Consider the following 18,165-nt stretch of genomic DNA (forward strand, 5'->3'; position numbering starts at 1 on the left):
GCGATTTGAAATCATTTACAAGAATGATACTGGAATCTGAATTAGTGAAATACCATCTTTAAATAAATCTGTCTGTTTCCAGGCAGCACTAAAAAGTAGCAATATGATAGCTGAATCTGAAATCACGTCTGCATTTTTGTTGCAATGTGAAACGAGTGAGGAGGCCCTCTGTTGCCAATGGTCCTGCTCTGTTGCCAATGGTCTGACTCCTGCCAAAGGTTGTGCTAGAAGCCCAGATGGCAGTAACCATAGTAACATATCCTAGTGTTTCAGTATGAAATATACACCATGGTGAAGCCCAGAGGGCAGTAACATATCCTAGTGTTTTAATATGAAATACACACCATGGTGAAGTCAGCCAAGGTACTACTTTTACGAGTCCTATTTTTGAGTAATTAAAGTTATTCGTATCTTGCTATTGAATGCAAATTTGGATATGTTTATGGCAGCTTATGTATGATGCTGATGCATAATGTTATTACTAATACAGACATTGAAAACTATTACTGCTACTGTAATGCTACTCCTCTGACCTCATCTATAGTCTTGACTCTCTGTCCCATACAGGGTTGTGAAAAAAAGAAACCGCCAAGATGTCAGAGTAAGTCCTAGCTTTGGAGTCTTTATTCAGAATATCGATTTTGTCAAAGTGCCTTTCCAACAATGTTAATGATGTTTCTACCTCTTTATCACACAGCAAAAAGATGACGTCGAGTCGCAAGCATCATCTGAAGGTACGCCAAATGTACTTTGGTCCATTATCTGTAATAACCATTGCCAAACTTTGATTTGGACTCTTTCATACAGTACATGTTTGTTAGATGTTAGATGTTTCATACAGAATATGTTTGTTGTTAGATGAGCATAGTAATGGTCTGTTTGAGTTGTCCTCACACCCTTTCCTCCCACTGACCTGTAGAGCTTGATGCTTGCGATCGCTAAAACCATGATCGAGCAAGAGGCCAAAGACCTGGCCATAGAGAGGGCCAACTACCTGGCGGAGGCCTGTCCCGCCCTGTCCCTGCCCGGGTCTCTGCAGGAGCTGCAGGTATCATACCAAACCCTCCAATAACATAATGGAGAGTATACATTACGTTAGGAGAAATAAGTATTTGTGAACATGATAGTACTACTATAGAGATGTACCTCAAATACCTGAATTAACTTCAGTGCTAAATAATGATTTTGCACACCTGAGTCAACAGGTGCAACAGTCACGAAATTCTTCTGTATTCAATGTTCTATTTTTTATTTTTTTTATTTTTTATTGTCCCCATAACAATAAAATACAAAAGTGGATTAGTGACTTATTGAAATAATTTGTAGTTAATTAAAGTCTTCAGAGGGGGATTGTGTCACAATATGGCTGTATTGGAGTATCTGCAAGGTGACACACATATTTCTAGAATTAATGGGAACTTATGGACATATTTACAAAGCAAAATATCACTATTTAGTATCTAAGGAAAGAAATGCTAAATGCAAAAGACAAAAACATAACTTAAGACTATTTGGGATAAAGTAAAACCAGGAGCAACATTTTAACAAGAGGAACATCCCATTAACAGCAAAGCTTCTCCTCAATAGATCATCTCAAACTTCCTCCTCAGGATCTGTGCAAAAAGCTCAATCAGAAAGCTGAGACGACTGATGAGGAGAGGTATGATCAAGAGGCCAAAGTGAAGAAGGCTGATAAAGAGGTAGAGTGTATTCCATATTGTCCTCATTGTGCAGTATGCTGTGTAAGTATTATTTGGGCCCTAACCCTGTCTCTCTTCACAGATTGAAGACTTGAAGATTAAGGTTGTTGACCTGGTGGGCAAGTTCAAGAAGCCAGCTCTGAAGAAAGTGCGCATGTCTGCTGATGCTATGCTCGCGGCTCTGCTGGGCTCCAAGCACAAGGTGACCATGGATCTGAGGTCAAACCTGAAGCAAGTGAAGAAGGAGGTCAAAGAGGAGGTAGGTTTCTGGGTTGGGCTTTACAGGAGAGGTTGACAGCAGTTTTTTTCTGACCTGAAAATGACATTCTTCAGTTAATTGAAATGAATGATTGTTTCATTAACCCTTTGCTTTGAACCTTACTATGCTCTAATATCACAAATGTTGTTGTCATGCAGACACCGGCAGAAGCAGCTGGGGACTGGCGTAAGAACATTGATGAGAAGGCTGGCATGGATGGCAGGAAGAAGATGTTCGAGACCACCTAAACAGTGCAGCATTTTCACTACCTTTCTGTGTCTTCAAATCCAGTCAGTTGTCAGCCATTGTCTTTCGTGTTGGAATAATTAGGTTGTGTTGTTGTTAAGTAGGGGATGTATGACTTTGCTGGTGGTCTCACTGAGTGAAGAGGAATGATGATATGGTATGATGGTTAAGTCAAGGATGGACTTGTATTACCTTGTTCCCTGCTTCATTTCTTTATGTCATTACTTTTACCTGGGCAGTTTCTGAGAAGCACTTACGGTATTAAGAAATGTACTGTGAATAACGATATGCCAAATAAATACGTTTTAAAACATTTACAAGTTTTGGGGTATAATGGTTTTATCGAATCACTATTCCAGGAAGTAAATATCTATCGAGTGCACAATGCACAAATAATTATATTTTGGGATCATATTTCTGGAGTAAAGTACTCCTGTAAGCATTGTAAACACACACTTTCTGCATGCAGGATAAGATGATGCATACAAACATTTAATTACAGGTACTAGAAATTCTTGATACAGCGAGTATATACATTTGTGAGGACAGCTTTTGTTTGCTTTAACTGCAGAACATACAGTATTAGGAGCATCAAAATATGTGTGCTCTGCGCATGTTCTCTTACCTCTCCCTCTCTGTCTTTCTCTCTCTTTCTCCTCTCTTCTTCACAGATATTGGCAACAGTGGCTCTCTGGCATCTAGTTTTCTATTATTTTTTATTGTATGTCAAATGACAATGAAGCTTTACTAATCAATCCCAATGCTCACTTTTCACTGCTTGGGGAGCCTGCTCACCTAGATATTTATTTAGTTGACATGGTTATGTGAACTTAGTGTGCATGCGATGCGTGCAAGCTTCCTGTTGTCAATTGTATGACAGCATCTTTTTTGCCGAATATTTTTTCCCCAGACACAGCCTCAAATTAGGTTTATCAATGGAGAAAGTTGCATTGGAGTTTTATTAAGGTCCAATTCTAGTTATGCAAAATGGTGAGTTGCATTCTTTGTCTTTTCTTGTTTTGTTTTGTTTTTTGTTAACCTTTGTATTTGTGGTTAGAAAGGGTGTGTTTTAATTTTAGTTTTAAGGAGCCATTTTATCTTATTGAGACTGTAAGATTACTGTAAGATTCTCTCGTCTCGTTGAGATTACTCCGTTTAGCCTCTTTCATTGTCATTTGTTGTTAATTAAGTTAAAATTAAACTGCAAATATATCAGCACTGTCCTATATGCTTCATAGTATTCATATTATGTCATTCTTTCATTATTTTATTATTATTATTATTATTTTAGCCCTAGCCTCTAGATTGAAATTCTGTTGGTCTAGGAGCTCAGTGCAGTTTATGGTTTTGGGAGACAACTCACAGGAGTGTTATTTATGAGGTTACTGGTGGTATTTCAGGAGCTCGCTGGCCTATTGGTCAGAGGCATCTTCACTTCCATAAAGAGGACTGTGCTTCTGCTGAATCAGCACTGAAAACCATATATACCCCATTTAATTTTTTCTCTCTCCCTGTGACTTAGTGCCTCACCTTCGGCCAACACGTGTATCCTGCCCTCCTTTCCTCCTTCCTTCTCGTAGGTGAGAACCTCTCTTTTCCTCATCTTCCTCGTCTGCACACTTGGCTATGAAAGGATTTCATTTACATATTTATTCATACAAAATATATAAAGTCTCACAGCTGGTGGTTATCTTACCTCACTACCAGCTTAATTGTAATTAGGTTAGACTGTACACATTTGTAGACTCAGAGAAGGGATCGCTTCATTTACAATACTAAACATTATTACAGATTACCTGACTAGTGGTTATCGGAGGCTTATGGATGGATGGTGGTCATGATGCATTAGACTATACAGGCAGGTTTCTGCTCAGGGGCCATTCTTGCATGCAATGTGTGGAGGATATTGGCCTATAGCCAGGCTATAGAGTTCCTGTATTACTCAGTTTCAGGTAGTGAGCTAACATTAATCAGAGTTTGCAGAATGTTGCAGAACCACCAAGGATTTTTTGTTTACTTTTGTTCTGTTAAATTATTCTGTATGTATGTAGAGCTATATTCCATAAACCTCCACACTATCAGATGCAGTATAAAGATTTGTAAAGTCCATGAAGTCCCATGTGTCTCCTCTGAGCTGGGAAAAAACGGCTTTAGTTACAGTGCTTCTTCTACCGCATGGAATGAGCACGGATACAGTGAGACTCGATGCCTTTATGTCACTGAGCCAGTTCAGAAACTTGATAGCCGAATTCTTGGTAGAGCATTGCTCTTGTCATGATTGATTGTTGATTGTAAAAAAACTGCATGTAAATGTGTTGTAAATGGAATGTCCTAGAAATAGTGACGTGTTAAGATATAACCAAGGTACACTTGACATAGAGAGCCTGGTCTCACGGTGCTTTCCCCTCTATAAATAAAGGATAAATAACATTTGATTAAAAAATGAGAAAAACATATTGACAGCAGTGGTTACCAAGTAGTTCGGAGTTCTGGCCCCACTGAGATGGGCTGCCACTATTGCCACTTTTGGCAATGGCCAGATCTTCATGGGTTGTAGTGTGGCTTGAACCCCGGGTTCTGTTGATTTAACAGGTCTCTAGGAGGTCAGTGAGGCTGTAGTCGGTGGCAAAGTTGTGGCCCACCCTCCTGAAGGTCCAAGCCTACGGTTCTATGTATCATTACCATTACTAAGTACCGCTCAGGAATGTCAGAGCTGATGTCCGACGTGGCCAGATTTAGCTCTATGCTAATTACTACAACAGGTGTCTCTCAACAGCCAAATGTATCATGTTTCCTAAAAGAGTTTTCCTACAATAGTCCAAAGTATAAATTAAAACAATCACGTGTGAGATACCTTACTTTAGGGTAGGCTTATTTGACACCTAACTCTGTGTACTCTGTATGCTCATCTACCGTGCTTAAAATATATGTATCCTAAAATATATGTATCCTAAATAGGGCTGGACTTAGGACAAGAACTTAAAACTAGATGTGAGTGACATGTAGCCATGGAAACAAGAGTGTTCACCAAGAAAGCTTGATTCAAGCAATCAGCACCCTTCTGTCTTAATCTTTGGAACGGGAATAGCAGTTTGCACTTTTGATTTGGAGGCCTTCATTTCATTGTTAACTTGTAAAGTTCCCTATTACTCCTGCACAAACAGTTTCTGCACCACTCTGGGTTTCTTGTCTAGAAATGTCCTAAGTAACAAAACATTTTCTCTTTTCTATTCCTACAGAGTGTGAAACACAAAAACAGCCAAGATGTCGGAGTAAGTATTCCTTGTTTGTCACAGTTTAGTTCTTGAACAACATGTTGGATGTTTTCTACCAAAATCAACAGTCAATCATGTATTTATTAAATAATAAATACATGTATTTAAACAGTCAACATTTTTTGTATTTTACTTTGTTGGCCTGGACAAGAAGGGGGAGGGGGATAACGTGAATGACCAGGGGCCCCAAATTGCTGGAGCAAAGTGCTGAACAGAGCAAAAAATACCTAACAACTCAGAATACTCTACAGCATGATGTTTATTGTACATTGTTTGGAAAAAAACTTCAGATTATTCATCCAATGCATTTGCATTTCATGGAAATGGTAGATACAGTATTCAAAACTCCCATTCGATTATTTCTCATTGTGTCTATTGGAAATATTACGGTAACCATGACTACATTTTAACCAATTTTTGCAAACATGAATTGGAGCCCACGGTATTTATTGACCATACTATTCTATTTAGCAGGACATAGAATATTGCCGAAGCAACCTCGCCTCAGTCGTGCATTTAATCTACCATGTCAATAATAATCCTCTGTATGTCAAATTCACCTTTCATCATCACAGGAAAAAGATGACATCCAGCCGTCGGCACCATCTGAAGGTATAGTAAATCGACCAATCAAACTGTCGTCCACTGTCAGGTGTGCCATCATTTCAGGTGCACCTACCTGACTGAATATGGGTTGGACTGTAGAGTCCAAGACTGTTCTGGGTTTGACATCGTTACTCTTTGTCCTGCAGAGCATGGTGTTGAGCATTGCTGCAGGTCTGCTGGAGGTGGAGGTCAAGGAGATCGCAGCAGCTAAGGAACAGTACATGGCAGAGAACGCCCCCGCCATTGACATTCCTGGAACTCAAGCGGAGCTGATAGTACGATACTGGCCATCATGCAGAGTGTGGTGCTTGATCTTATTCGTTGACTCAAGCCCCACTACTCAACTTTTTTTCTACTCAAACTAACATCAAATCATATACAAATCATGTTGTGTTTTTTGTGCCAATAGGAGCTGTGCAAAAAGCTCAATCAGAAATCTGACACGACTGATGAGGAGAGGTATGATTTCGAGGCCAAAGTGGCGAAGGCTGATAAAGAGGTAGAGTGGAATCCATTATTGTCCTCATTGTGGAGTATGCACTGTATGTCTCGTTTGGGTCCTGAACCCGTCTCTCTTCACAGATTGAAGACTTGAAGATTAAGGTTGTTGAGCTGGTGGGCAAGTTCAAGAAGCCAGCTCTGAAGAAAGTGCGTTTGTCTGCTGATGCTATGCTCCAGGCTCTGCTGGGCTCCAAGCACAAGGTGACCATGGATCTGAGGTCAAGCCTGAAGCAAGTGAAGAAGGAGGTCAAAGAGGAGGTAGGTTTCTGTGTTGGAACTTTACAGGAGAGGTTGACAGCAATTGCCTGAGCTGCAACTGCTACACATTCGTCATTTAATTGAAATGAATGATTTTCATTAACCCTTTACTTTCGAGGTTGCTATGTTCTAATATCACAAATGTTGTTGTCATGCAGTCACCGGCAGAAGCAGCTGGGGACTGGCGTAAGAACATTGATGAGAAGGCTGGCATGGATGGCAGGAAGAAGATGTTCGAGACCACCTAAGCAGTGCAGCTCAATTTTTACCGCCTTTCTGTGTCTTAATGATAAACCCAATCAGCTGTCAGCCATGGACGTCGTTTTGTGTATGAACAAAGAGGTTCTAGTCAAAGATGTATGACTTGTCCCCTGCTTCCCTGTCTTCACCTCAGACTGACCTAGTTATGTTTTCCATACCAACTTTGAAAGTTTTTGAAAGTTAAGTTTGAAGTTTGAAAAACACTAACTGTAAGTTTGAAAAGCACTAACTGTATGGCGAAATGTACTTACAATATATGCCAAAATAAATACATTTTAGAACATTTTTGGGTTTATTTTACTTGCATGTCTCTGTATCTTTGTGATAATAATGAATGTAGGCTAGACTTGCTAATCATACAGTACTTGCTTTAACATTCCATACAAATTATTTAATGTACTCATTTAGTATGCATGCAGGATAAGATAACACATGCAAACATTTAATTACATTCAATTACAGTTAGTGGAAATTAGTGTAGAGTGTTTGCTATCTTTTTAGCATTGACTGCATAACATAGGTGCATCAAAATATACAGTATGGGGTCTGTGCATTTTCTCTGTCTTTCTCTGTCTCCTTTCTTCCTCTTAGATATTGGCAACGGTGGCTCTCTGGCATCTGTTCCTAAGTTTGTAAGTTTCTGTTTAATTTTATGCCAAATGATAATATAACGCTTTACTAATCAGCCGCAATGCTCACTTTTCAGAAAAGCTAACCCTAACCAGTCTCTTCACTTTCAAATGAGATAAACCATGTCATCAGCAACCTTTCTCTTTCTTCTCCCCTCCCTTTCCCTTATTGCCATTCTATCACTCTCTCTTTTGCTCTTCCAACCTTTCTCTCCCTACCCACCCTTTCCAACAAAGACAAGCTGCCCTTTTGCCAAATATGTTTTCCCCCCAGAATACAGGCTCCCTTTTTTGTAGGTATAACAAAGGACACAAAGTGAATGCATTGGACGTTTAATCGAGGAAGGTCCACATCTATCAGTGCAAAAATGGTGAGTTGCATTTTTTGTATTTTTTATTAGGGGTCCAAGCCGTGAAGGGTCTGGAGCCCTATTGTATACGTTAAGATTATTAGGGGGCCAATTGTTATTTTTAGGGATTATTGTTTTCTGCCCAAAAAACATGTTTTCATACATTTCTTGTGAGATTTTTCAAATTAGGAACATGAAACTTCATAGACAGTTATAGACATACCTTATCCTACAATATTACCTTAATTGACTTAATGGTGTTGCTGTAACAAAAGCTCAAACTTGGACATTTTGAATACTCCATAAAGAATCAGTGGTACATGCATGTAGTTATCAGAACATGTACGCTATAGTGAGAGGAAACTTTATGACCCTGGTACCTCGGAAATGTAGGAAGTCGATCCACTCTGCTTATATCAAAAACTGTTGTTCAACCCAAAACAGACTTTTCAGAGGCCATGAGACCAAATAACACCAAATGTGGTCTATAACATCTTTAGACCCCCTTCTGTAAACACACTTTTTTAGTTTTGTCTCAAAGATTGAGCCCATGGTGCATCAAGCCACTTGCCGATTTTCATAAAACTTGGTATAACAACTCAGCCAGTTGGAAATCACAACTTAGACAGAAAGCAACAGGTCAGAAAGGCTTGGACCCCGGGACATTGCTGCTTGCTGCTACATTTGTATTAGTTGTTTTGTTATTTGTGTGTGGTTGCTCTCATTCACTCAAATTTGAGTTTCACATGGTAGCAATGTTTGATCTTATGTTGTTTCAGAAATGATGTATTTGCAGTTTTTGAAAAAACAGAATTTCACTTTCGAAAATGTTCATGTTCAAGTTCAAGTTCAAGTTCATGTTCAAAAAGAGTAAGAACACGATTTGAACTGCAGCATATACGCATTCCTCAGTGAAATGAAATGAAATGTTGCTCATATATACTGTATATTTATAATATTAAATATCATATTTAATATGTATAATATTCAAGTTGTCGTTCTCTGATACCATAATGTTCTTGTTATGCAGTCAACCGGGGCAGTTGATGACTGGCGTAAGAACATTGAGGACTGGCATGGACAACAGGAAGGAGATGTTTGAGCCTGAGGCTTTAGTGGCAAAGTCTGTTTTACGTTCCAATAGGCTACAATGGGCATCATCTTTATGGTTATTTTGTTGTAGCCTACCTTTGCAAAGTGAGAGTTGAATGTCATCACAACTTGGACAAAACCATGTTGTCAGTCATCTATCATGTAAACAGTTGAAGGTAACTCATTATCCATATGTTTTGGTTTCTTTGAATGATAAACTGCAGTGCTGAAATAAATGCTTTGAATTCAAACATTATTTGCTTTTTACTTTTCATGTATGTCTATAGAATATTGATATTTATTAATATTACATTTTTTTACAGCCAGTTTAATTGGTTAGATAATAGTTCAGACACATGTTATGGATGCAAGGAGTGCTTGGTATTTTATTATAACAATAATAAATCATAACAATCCCAAACCACAAGATGTCAGTAGAATATCCTTTCTCTTTCCCTCTACCCCCCCCCCCCCTCCCATTTCTTATTTTTCACTCTGTTGGTTAGGTTTGAACAAACTGTTCAAGTCTGTACTGTAGCTATGCAATGGGGAGAAGCATTTTGTGTTTTTCATATTTGTCCATTCATTTTTATTTTCACTTATCATTGTGATTTACTTATCAAAGTTGGCCTACAGTGTATGTATATATTAGGAAGGCTCTAGTCTTCTAAACAATCTCTGAGACATTTCATCTCATGTGACATTTTTTAAATTAAGAGTATGTGATCTTTTTCAAATGTGATTGTTCCCTTTTACCAATTATTCATTTTGATTTGATTGATAGAGATACAGATTCATATTTTTATTAACAATTGATTATGTTCGAACACCCCAAAACGATTTGAAAGATTGGTCAATGTTGCCCCATGCTTGTCTCTCATGCATACCTACAATTACATATTCTATCTTCCCAGATATTTTGCTATAACACTGCTGTTACAGCAAGAAGTTCAAATATTAAATATTAGCAAGACGTCTTACAGGACGGGAAATTTATGAGTGAAGCAGGGAAGGGCTGGGTGTATTTCAGGAACTCGGAGGCCCATTGGTCTGAGTTGGAATCCACTTCCATAAAGAGTTCCCAGTGCATGTGCTGAGGCAACACTGGACTGCATATAAACCATATCATTTGTCACTGCCCGTGGCTTGCCAGTGACTCCCTTTCCTCCACCAAGTGTATCCTGCCCTCCTCTTCTCATAGGTGAGAATCTATCTTTTCCTCCTTTCCTCCACTCTTTCTCGGGCGCACTCTCTCTGACTGTAGAATCACTGGGAAAAAATACATTAACTAATTAATTAATTAATCATATTAATTAATTAACTAATACATCATTAGATGTATTAGAGAAGATGGCAAAATCACCCGTCACACACACTCACTACACATTGGTCTATTACATCCCTTTGAAGATAATTGGACATTGCCTGACAGTAGAGATTAATACGTTTACGCATTAGGAGGTAATTGCGGCAGGATCTTGATCCATTTGGACAGCTAGTGGATGGTCTTAGTGACACATGATGACCCAGAGTGAAATGACTCATGGCCTTTGATAAGGTTCTGCTCAGAAGCCACTCTTGGATACAAATCTGTTTAGGACAGTGACTTAGATCCAGACATACTGAGTCACTGGATTTCAGATAGAGATCTCTCAGGCTCACAAGTGTGATGCTATGAGGTGAACTTGATCTTGTATTAGAGACTTGAACTTGTATTATGATCTTGTGGTGTATATGTGTTCAATATATAACAGGAGTGACTGTTACTATTGTACACCATGTGCTTGTTGACGGAGACGTATAACGTATAAGTTTCTAGTTTTCTGTTATAGAATAGTGGTAGCCGGTGTCTCTTATTCAAAGTGTCAAGGAGTAATTAGCTTTTTGCAATTGAATAATCTGTGTTTGTTGCCATGTTTTCCAATAAATTTCTTGTGAGCTAATTCTTTGCATTCCAAGTGCTCAATGTGAAGTTTAAATGACTTGTCACAGATGGAATGGTAATATTTGTACAGTACAGTATTAGCTGAATGTAATTGGGTTTCTGAATGGTTAATGAGAAGGTTTGGCACACACTGTTGCAATTTTGAAAAGAAACAGTAAAACAGTATAATTCCATTATAGAGTTGGAACAGATTAAACAACACAACTACATTAGGATGGTGAATATTGTTTAGACAGCATAAGACAAGACTTTGCCATAATGCTATTGCTAATTTCATTACTGTTCTCTGGGAAGGCAATGCCACTGATCTTAATAACCATCAAAATGAACTCCCCATAAACACCAAAGATGACACCCTACACTTGGCATCCAAATTTAGCATTATCAGATTCTTTCCGTGCTGTAGCTCTGAAAATGGATCATATTTCTTGAAGAATCCCATGCTCTATTGACCAAGTATATTCACCGATCACCTCCCACGAAATATATCAGGACATGTTCATCTTTAGGTTGACAATTCCATTAGTCTTCCAATACCACCAATCACACTTAATGTTCCTTTAAACTGTTAAATATTAATAACAAAGCATTTCCCTCTCTTTTTTTCTTCTTCTTTTTACAGCTTGTAACACGTGCAAACAGCCAAGATGTCAGAGTAAGTCTAAGATACCATCCTATTTTGCTCAAAATGTAATGAATGACATTCCAGATGTTGTGTCCGATAAAGCACCTGAATACTTTACCCCTCTCAGTAATGCAGTTCTCCCTGTAATGTATATGCCTGTCATATTCTAAACAACAAGTCAATTCCACCTTTAATTAACAATAAATAAATACATCCACACACTGGCTTCTGCTCACAAAAATGAACAATAAATTGTTATTGTATTGTTATTTCAAATCTTGCACCCTGACAACGATGTTATGAGGGCTGTGCCCATACAGTAACACTTTACTAAAGCTCCACATTTCATTACAACAGAAAAAAGATGTCATCCAGCCGCAGGCATCATCTGAAGGTATAGTACAGTAAAACCAACCCATTTAATTGTGATCCATTATTAGTAATAGATGATCATTACAGGTACACCGACCCTAAATGCCTGACTTCTTTGTGTTGGGGTTGTACTGGACTAGAAAAGGTTTGTTCATGTTTCAACCTCTTTGTTCCTGCAGAGCTTGATGCTCCAGATTGCCGCCAGCATGATGGTGCAGGAAGCCAAGGAGATCAAGGAGGCGAAGGCCGCGTACATGGCTGAGAACTGTCCTGACCTGGACCTCAGTGTCTCTATGGCAGACTTGGTGGTATGATCCTCACATGAACATTGCCTTAAGCCAAATAAGCCCTACTACTCAACCTTTTTCCCCCACTCAAACTCACTAAACTATCAAATCATATACAAATCATGTTGTGTTTTTGTGCCAATAGGAGCTGTGCAAAAAGCTGAACCACGACTGTGAAAAGGTTGATGAGGAAAGATATGATCAAGAGGCTAAAGTGAATAAGGCTGAAAAAGAGGTAGATTACATTCCAACATGTCTTCATTTTTGTAACATGAATTAGAGATCCGCTTTTGAACTTGACCCTCTCTCTCTCTCTCCGCAGGTCGATGACCTGAAGATTAAAGTGCAAGACCTGGTGGGCAAGTTCAAGAAGCCAGCCCTGAAGAAAGTACGTTTGTCTGCTGATGCTATGCTCCAGGCTCTGCTGGGCTCCAAGCACAAGGTGACCATGGATCTGAGATCAAGCCTGAAGCAAGTGAAGAAGGAGGTCAAAGAGGAGGTAGGTTTCTGTGTTGGAACTTTACAGGAGAGGTTGGCAGCAATTGCCTGAGCTGCAACTGCTACACATTCGTCATTTAATTGAAATGAATGATTTTCATTAACCCTTTACTTTCGAGGTTGCTATGAATCTAATATCACAAATGTTGTTGTCATGCAGTCACCGGCAGAAGCAGCTGGAGACTGGCGTAAGAACATTGATGAGAAGGCTGGCATGGATGGCAGGAAGAAGATGTTCGAGACCACCTAAGCAGCACAACAGCACAACTCCTCATCTTTTCTGCCTCCCTGTGTCTAAAAGATTAATCTTGTCAGTTGTCAGCCACGGTCATGTTTTGTGTTGGAATAATTGTGTTGTTGTTAAGTAGGAGATGTATGACTTTGTTAGTGGTCTCACTGAATGAAGAGGATATTTGTCCTGTTATGATATCGATGATATTCGACATATATTTTTTCTCAGTGTTTTTTGCACATGTTGTATGGCTATGGTATAGGAAAGGAGGAGGAAAGGGGCAAGTATCTGTAGCCTCCGAGGCATCGCAGCTTCACCAACTGTAAACTTTGGACAGCTTCAGAACAAAAATGAATAAAATATGAAAAAAAAGTTCATGAGTCATGTTTTCCTGCCAGCTGAATGCCTATTTCAATCCTACTTCAATCCAGTGATGACACTGAAGGGATGCCGCTTCTCCAGATTAGTCTTTAGACCACAATATCATGTTGATTTTATTATTATATTTATTATAATAAATCCTCCAGCTTTTAGGATGTTAAGCATATCTATTCTGAGACTTCTATGAGGCATCTATGATTGGAAATTAAGCAACCTTTTAAAAAAATTAACTGATTATAGATACTGTAGATCAAGGTTGTTCAATCATACAGTATTGACCATGTGCTATCATGATGGTTGATGACATGACGTCTGTTCTGTAATCATAATAGTGTACCTTTGAATTTGTTCAAGGGAAGATGAGCTAACTTAAAGGGACACTTCACCCAAATTACAAAATGACATAATTACAAAGGACAAACATCAATCCACTCTTTGGTTCACTTTATCTAGCCACTGTTACTATTCGCTAATTCAGTGAATACTTCCTGTTTTAGGAGACAGTCAGAGACGTGGAGCTTGATGCTAAAAACAACACATGTATGTACAGTATTTCCACACAAAAAAAGATTATTTATAGACTAAAATAGAACATCATGAGTAAGCATAAGTATTTGTTTTGCAGCATGAAAAACTATCACTGGACTGGGCCTTTAACAGTGGCCAGCCTTAAGACCTGCTGTTTCAAATGTAAATATCATATTTCCATCTCCATTTACTTCTCCCCTGGCCTAGTGACACCTTACAACTCCTTCTATGGTCGTTATGGCCTGTATTTAATGGCCCTGCTCGCCTCTCGGTACAGCAGTAGCGCCTAGTCCTCTTGGGTTACCCTCAAGGAGCTCAAATATAGGCGACAAGACGTGCTAAATATATCCACTGGCCCATGTGCAGAATGCAAGGGGATGCCTTGCACAGTGCTATATTTTAGCCGACTCACTTCAGTACGACGCATCGTCTATACACAATATTTAGGAGACTGCTTGATGGAAATGTACCGTCATCCATTTGTCTCCTAGAGACTTGTCCTGGACTTTGTGAAGTGGTAAAGTCTGGTTGACATCAATATGGTTCTGGTTTAACTCTAGAACTCGAACTAATGTGTTAACCAAGCGTCCCCATCATTCTCTAATTCTCTAAAGTGATTGGTTATTATTTGAGAAGGACAGTGGGACATAGCGAAGCTGTGGAATTTAGACACTGCAGGTATGACCCTCTCAATGTTCATATTTTATTGTATATCAGATACCCTCCAGAGACATAGATAGATAAATATCTGTAATAGATGAATAAACATCATTTGTTAGTCCTATCGATCATGCTGGTACAGTCAGTCTGCAGCCAAGCACACAATGACGTTCTGTCAATGATGTCATGACTGTTTCTGCAGTTTCTGTCTTATTTCAAGCACTGAAACAGCTGGCTGACAGTCTGGAGTATAAAACAGAGCCAGCATTCACAAGGTAGCGTTTATGAGGTGAAATGATCGCCATTAAAAACACATTTCAACGAAACATTAAAATACATGAGGGCCCCAATAGGCTTAAAATAGACCAACAGAGCATTCGTAAATACAGATGTTGACACACAGTAACACACTGAATCAACACTAGAACAGACGTGCCTGTTTGACATACTATAAGAGCCGCCTCGGGGGTCAAATGACCATAGTCTTTAGAATGGGAAGCTGCTATTTACACACAACGACCACTAGTTGGCCCCCTTGTAAATTAGCCTGCCTCCTACACAGAAAAACAGCAAAATAGCTTTATACTAGCTAATCCTGATGGGATTTTGAAAATGTAAGGATACTGGGTGGTAGAACGCACATATCTAGGAAAAGTCATGAAAGGAGGGTCCTGAAATGTGATAGAGTACAAAGATATGAAAAGGCTGTACTGCATGTCTCAATTCCTCTTTGTTTTCCTCATCAGCATTGGAGTTGCTTTACTGACCTGAACATTGATTCTGAATGAAGTCCAATCAAAAACAGACAGAATTGGATGCTTGTTAAGTGACCGTGCAGTTCCGGGGTTAACACTAGAACAACTGTGGGTGGGGTCATTTGACATGTGAGTAAATTGTTTTTCATATCTTTGTACTCTATCACATTTCAGGACCCTCCTTTCATGACTTTTCCTAGATATGTGCGTTCTACCACCCAGTATCCTTACATTTTCAAAATCACATCAGGATTAGCTAGTATAAAGCTATTTTGCTGTTTTTCTGTGTAGGAGGCAGGCTAATTTACAAGGGGGCCAACTGGTGGTCGTTGTGTGTAAATAGCAGCTTCCCATTCTAAAGACTCTGGTATGGCACCAGCCCAGAACTAGAACTAGGTTTGCGTTGGTGGAAATGAGATATGTGAGAGAGGTTAGCTTTCAGAACCACAGGTGTCCTGGGCCAAAGTAGATCTGTTCCCTTAGAAAGCCTACCATGGCAGGAACAGCAGACTGAATGTGACACATACCGACTGTGATTGTATCATCGAATGACATGGCCCACGTGTTTAATGTAAATATGTAGTTGATCACCATACATTTATTATGCTATTGGATGAAAAGTGGACATAGCAATATAAAAGCTTTTCTGTGTTCATTTCAGTTCAGAACAGGAGTTGTGATTGCAGATTAATTGCTGTATGGAAAGTAATCCTTACTTTCAATGTCCTCTATTTTTCCTACTTAAAGGCCCACGCCAGCCAAGTTTTGCTTCCTGGCTTTTTCTTGTTTTAAAAATACTCAAAGAAAGGAAGCACCGAGTGGTAACGTTAGTCATTCAAGGAGCTATTTGGGAAACTGATGCCAGATGTTTGACTCAGTCACAAAAAAGCTGATTAGGGCGGAAGGAGGGTTATATTTGACTCCGGGCTTTAACTTTCCATAACAAACAGGCTAGCCACGTCACACTTCAGTGCTGTTTTAGATGTCATACGTCACAGCGCAATGATATTTAAACTGTGAAATTGTTTTAGGAGCCACATATCGCCCAAAATACATACATAAATACTTTGACTAAAAATGGCAATTGTTTGACTTTAATCATTGTGCAATAATATTGTGCAGCACCAGAATGTCATTGATCATTATTCTTATCCTAAAAACAATGTTATCATGGGATGCTAACTTCATCATTGCTTTAGACGGTTATGCCTTTAAAATAGAGCCCTTTATAACAAGTGGCCCTTATATATGTGCAGTAATGCTGTAATTCCTAAAGGAACAGCATTGCAGTCAAACTGTCTGTATTGAAGAATGGGCCAACATCCCACCTGACCACAGTGAGAGATGAGTTTTTCTTACAGGAAGCGTCTTGAAGCTATCAAGCTTCTCCACCAATTATTAAATACATCAGTGTCTTTATTGTCATAATGCATCATAGTCATCATTTAAATATTGGGTTAGGTTTGTAATGTTATAACATCATTACGTTTACAGTTGTAGGGTTCCTATATTGTCACCTTGCATTAATGATTGTGCAGTACAGCTACATGTTACAACTATTATTGAGAATATAGAAAAGTATAATACATGTACTGGCCTATACTGCACACAGAATGTGATTTTAAGTCTAGAATGGTTCCTACGGTTTCCAAGCTCGTTCGCAGTGCCTCACTCATGGTAATACATTCCTGCGTGTTCCTGCCCCGTGGCTTGCTCAGACTTTTCCATATGACGTCAGTGCTTTATAGAGGTAAGAGCAATGCCTCTCTCATCCGATCTGGGATTTAGAAGAAATTGTGATGGCCAAGGTATGAATTTGTAGAACATCAAAGTCACGCTGGACCTCACTGGCCAGGAACAATACCAACTTAGCCATTGGGATTAGATTGGGAATCGTCAACTACAATGGTACCATGAGTGGCCACTAGCTTTTGCAGCGTGCCCACCAGATGGCCGATTGGTCCCCTGGTTCAAACACTACTTTTGTTATTTTGCTAGGATGTAGTTTTATGGATTTAATTGATTCTTAGTAGATTGAGTAGTAATTATAAAGCTAAGTAATTATAAAGCTTGAGTCAAATGGCTCAAATTAATGTTAAGTTACATGATCATAGAGAAAATAGCTGAGTCAAAAAGCCAGTCCCCTGTGAGGAGGGACACACATATTTATAGAAGGTTGCCTCCCTTATGAGGTCACTACTCTTGGTAACCAATCATATAAATCTGCTTAGTTAGTTATTGGCACTATCCACAGGAAGGAAAGGATGGGCTTCCTTTAATGCTCGATTTCCCAGAATGTAGAGACGTTCGATGGACACACGTTCTACACTCATTATTCTCAACAATCTCTACACTCAGATCTTTTAATTGACCATACAGCAAACATATTTTCTCCAAAAGTAGCCCATAGAACGTTAACTGCATCAATCTAAAGACTAGTAATGCTCCCATGAACGACGATACAGGCCCTCTCCAAGACCTATTCATCACAGTAGAGAACTCTACTGCTCCCCGCCTCCGCCATCAGACCTCTCCCCGCCTCCTCCATCAGACCTCTCCAGCTCATCCAGAATGCTATCACCCGACTGATGTTTAATGCCCCCAAATTCTCTCATGTCACCCCCCCCCCCCCCCCCCCCACCGTTCAATGGCTCCCGGTAGATTCAAGACTCTGGTGCTCGCCAACTGGGTGGCAAAGGGAACAG

At 39.3% G+C, this 18,165-nt stretch overlaps 3 protein-coding genes across 3 annotated transcripts; all 3 read left to right on the forward strand.

Annotated features, from left to right (window-relative positions):
- Window positions 1-593: 593 nt before the first annotated feature.
- LOC308165322 (troponin I, fast skeletal muscle-like) lies at window positions 594-2,227 on the forward strand (the record flags this gene model as incomplete). Its single annotated transcript, XM_080539480.1, has 6 exons — window positions 594-601; window positions 698-734; window positions 920-1,048; window positions 1,611-1,700; window positions 1,783-1,959; window positions 2,118-2,227. 6 exons carry the CDS (start codon window positions 594-596, stop codon window positions 2,205-2,207), a joined length of 531 nt encoding a protein of 176 aa, XP_080395606.1. The 3' UTR covers window positions 2,208-2,227.
- Window positions 2,228-5,469: 3,242 nt separating this feature from the next.
- LOC308165324 (troponin I, fast skeletal muscle-like) lies at window positions 5,470-7,093 on the forward strand (the record flags this gene model as incomplete). The annotated part of the gene is made up of 6 exons (XM_080539482.1): window positions 5,470-5,477; window positions 6,056-6,092; window positions 6,233-6,361; window positions 6,496-6,585; window positions 6,669-6,849; window positions 7,014-7,093. The coding sequence occupies 6 exons, from the start codon at window positions 5,470-5,472 to the stop codon at window positions 7,091-7,093; spliced, it is 525 nt and encodes a 174-aa protein (XP_080395608.1).
- A 4,676-nt stretch (window positions 7,094-11,769) lies between these two features.
- LOC308165325 (troponin I, fast skeletal muscle-like) lies at window positions 11,770-13,154 on the forward strand (the record flags this gene model as incomplete). The annotated part of the gene is made up of 6 exons (XM_080539483.1): window positions 11,770-11,777; window positions 12,105-12,141; window positions 12,299-12,427; window positions 12,552-12,641; window positions 12,729-12,905; window positions 13,065-13,154. 6 exons carry the CDS (start codon window positions 11,770-11,772, stop codon window positions 13,152-13,154), a joined length of 531 nt encoding a protein of 176 aa, XP_080395609.1.
- Between the last annotated feature and the right edge of the window lie 5,011 nt (window positions 13,155-18,165).

This window comes from Nansenia antarctica (assembly GCF_963989245.1).
Source record: "Nansenia antarctica genome assembly, chromosome: 9".
Classification (NCBI taxonomy): domain Eukaryota; kingdom Metazoa; phylum Chordata; class Actinopteri; order Argentiniformes; family Microstomatidae; genus Nansenia; species Nansenia antarctica.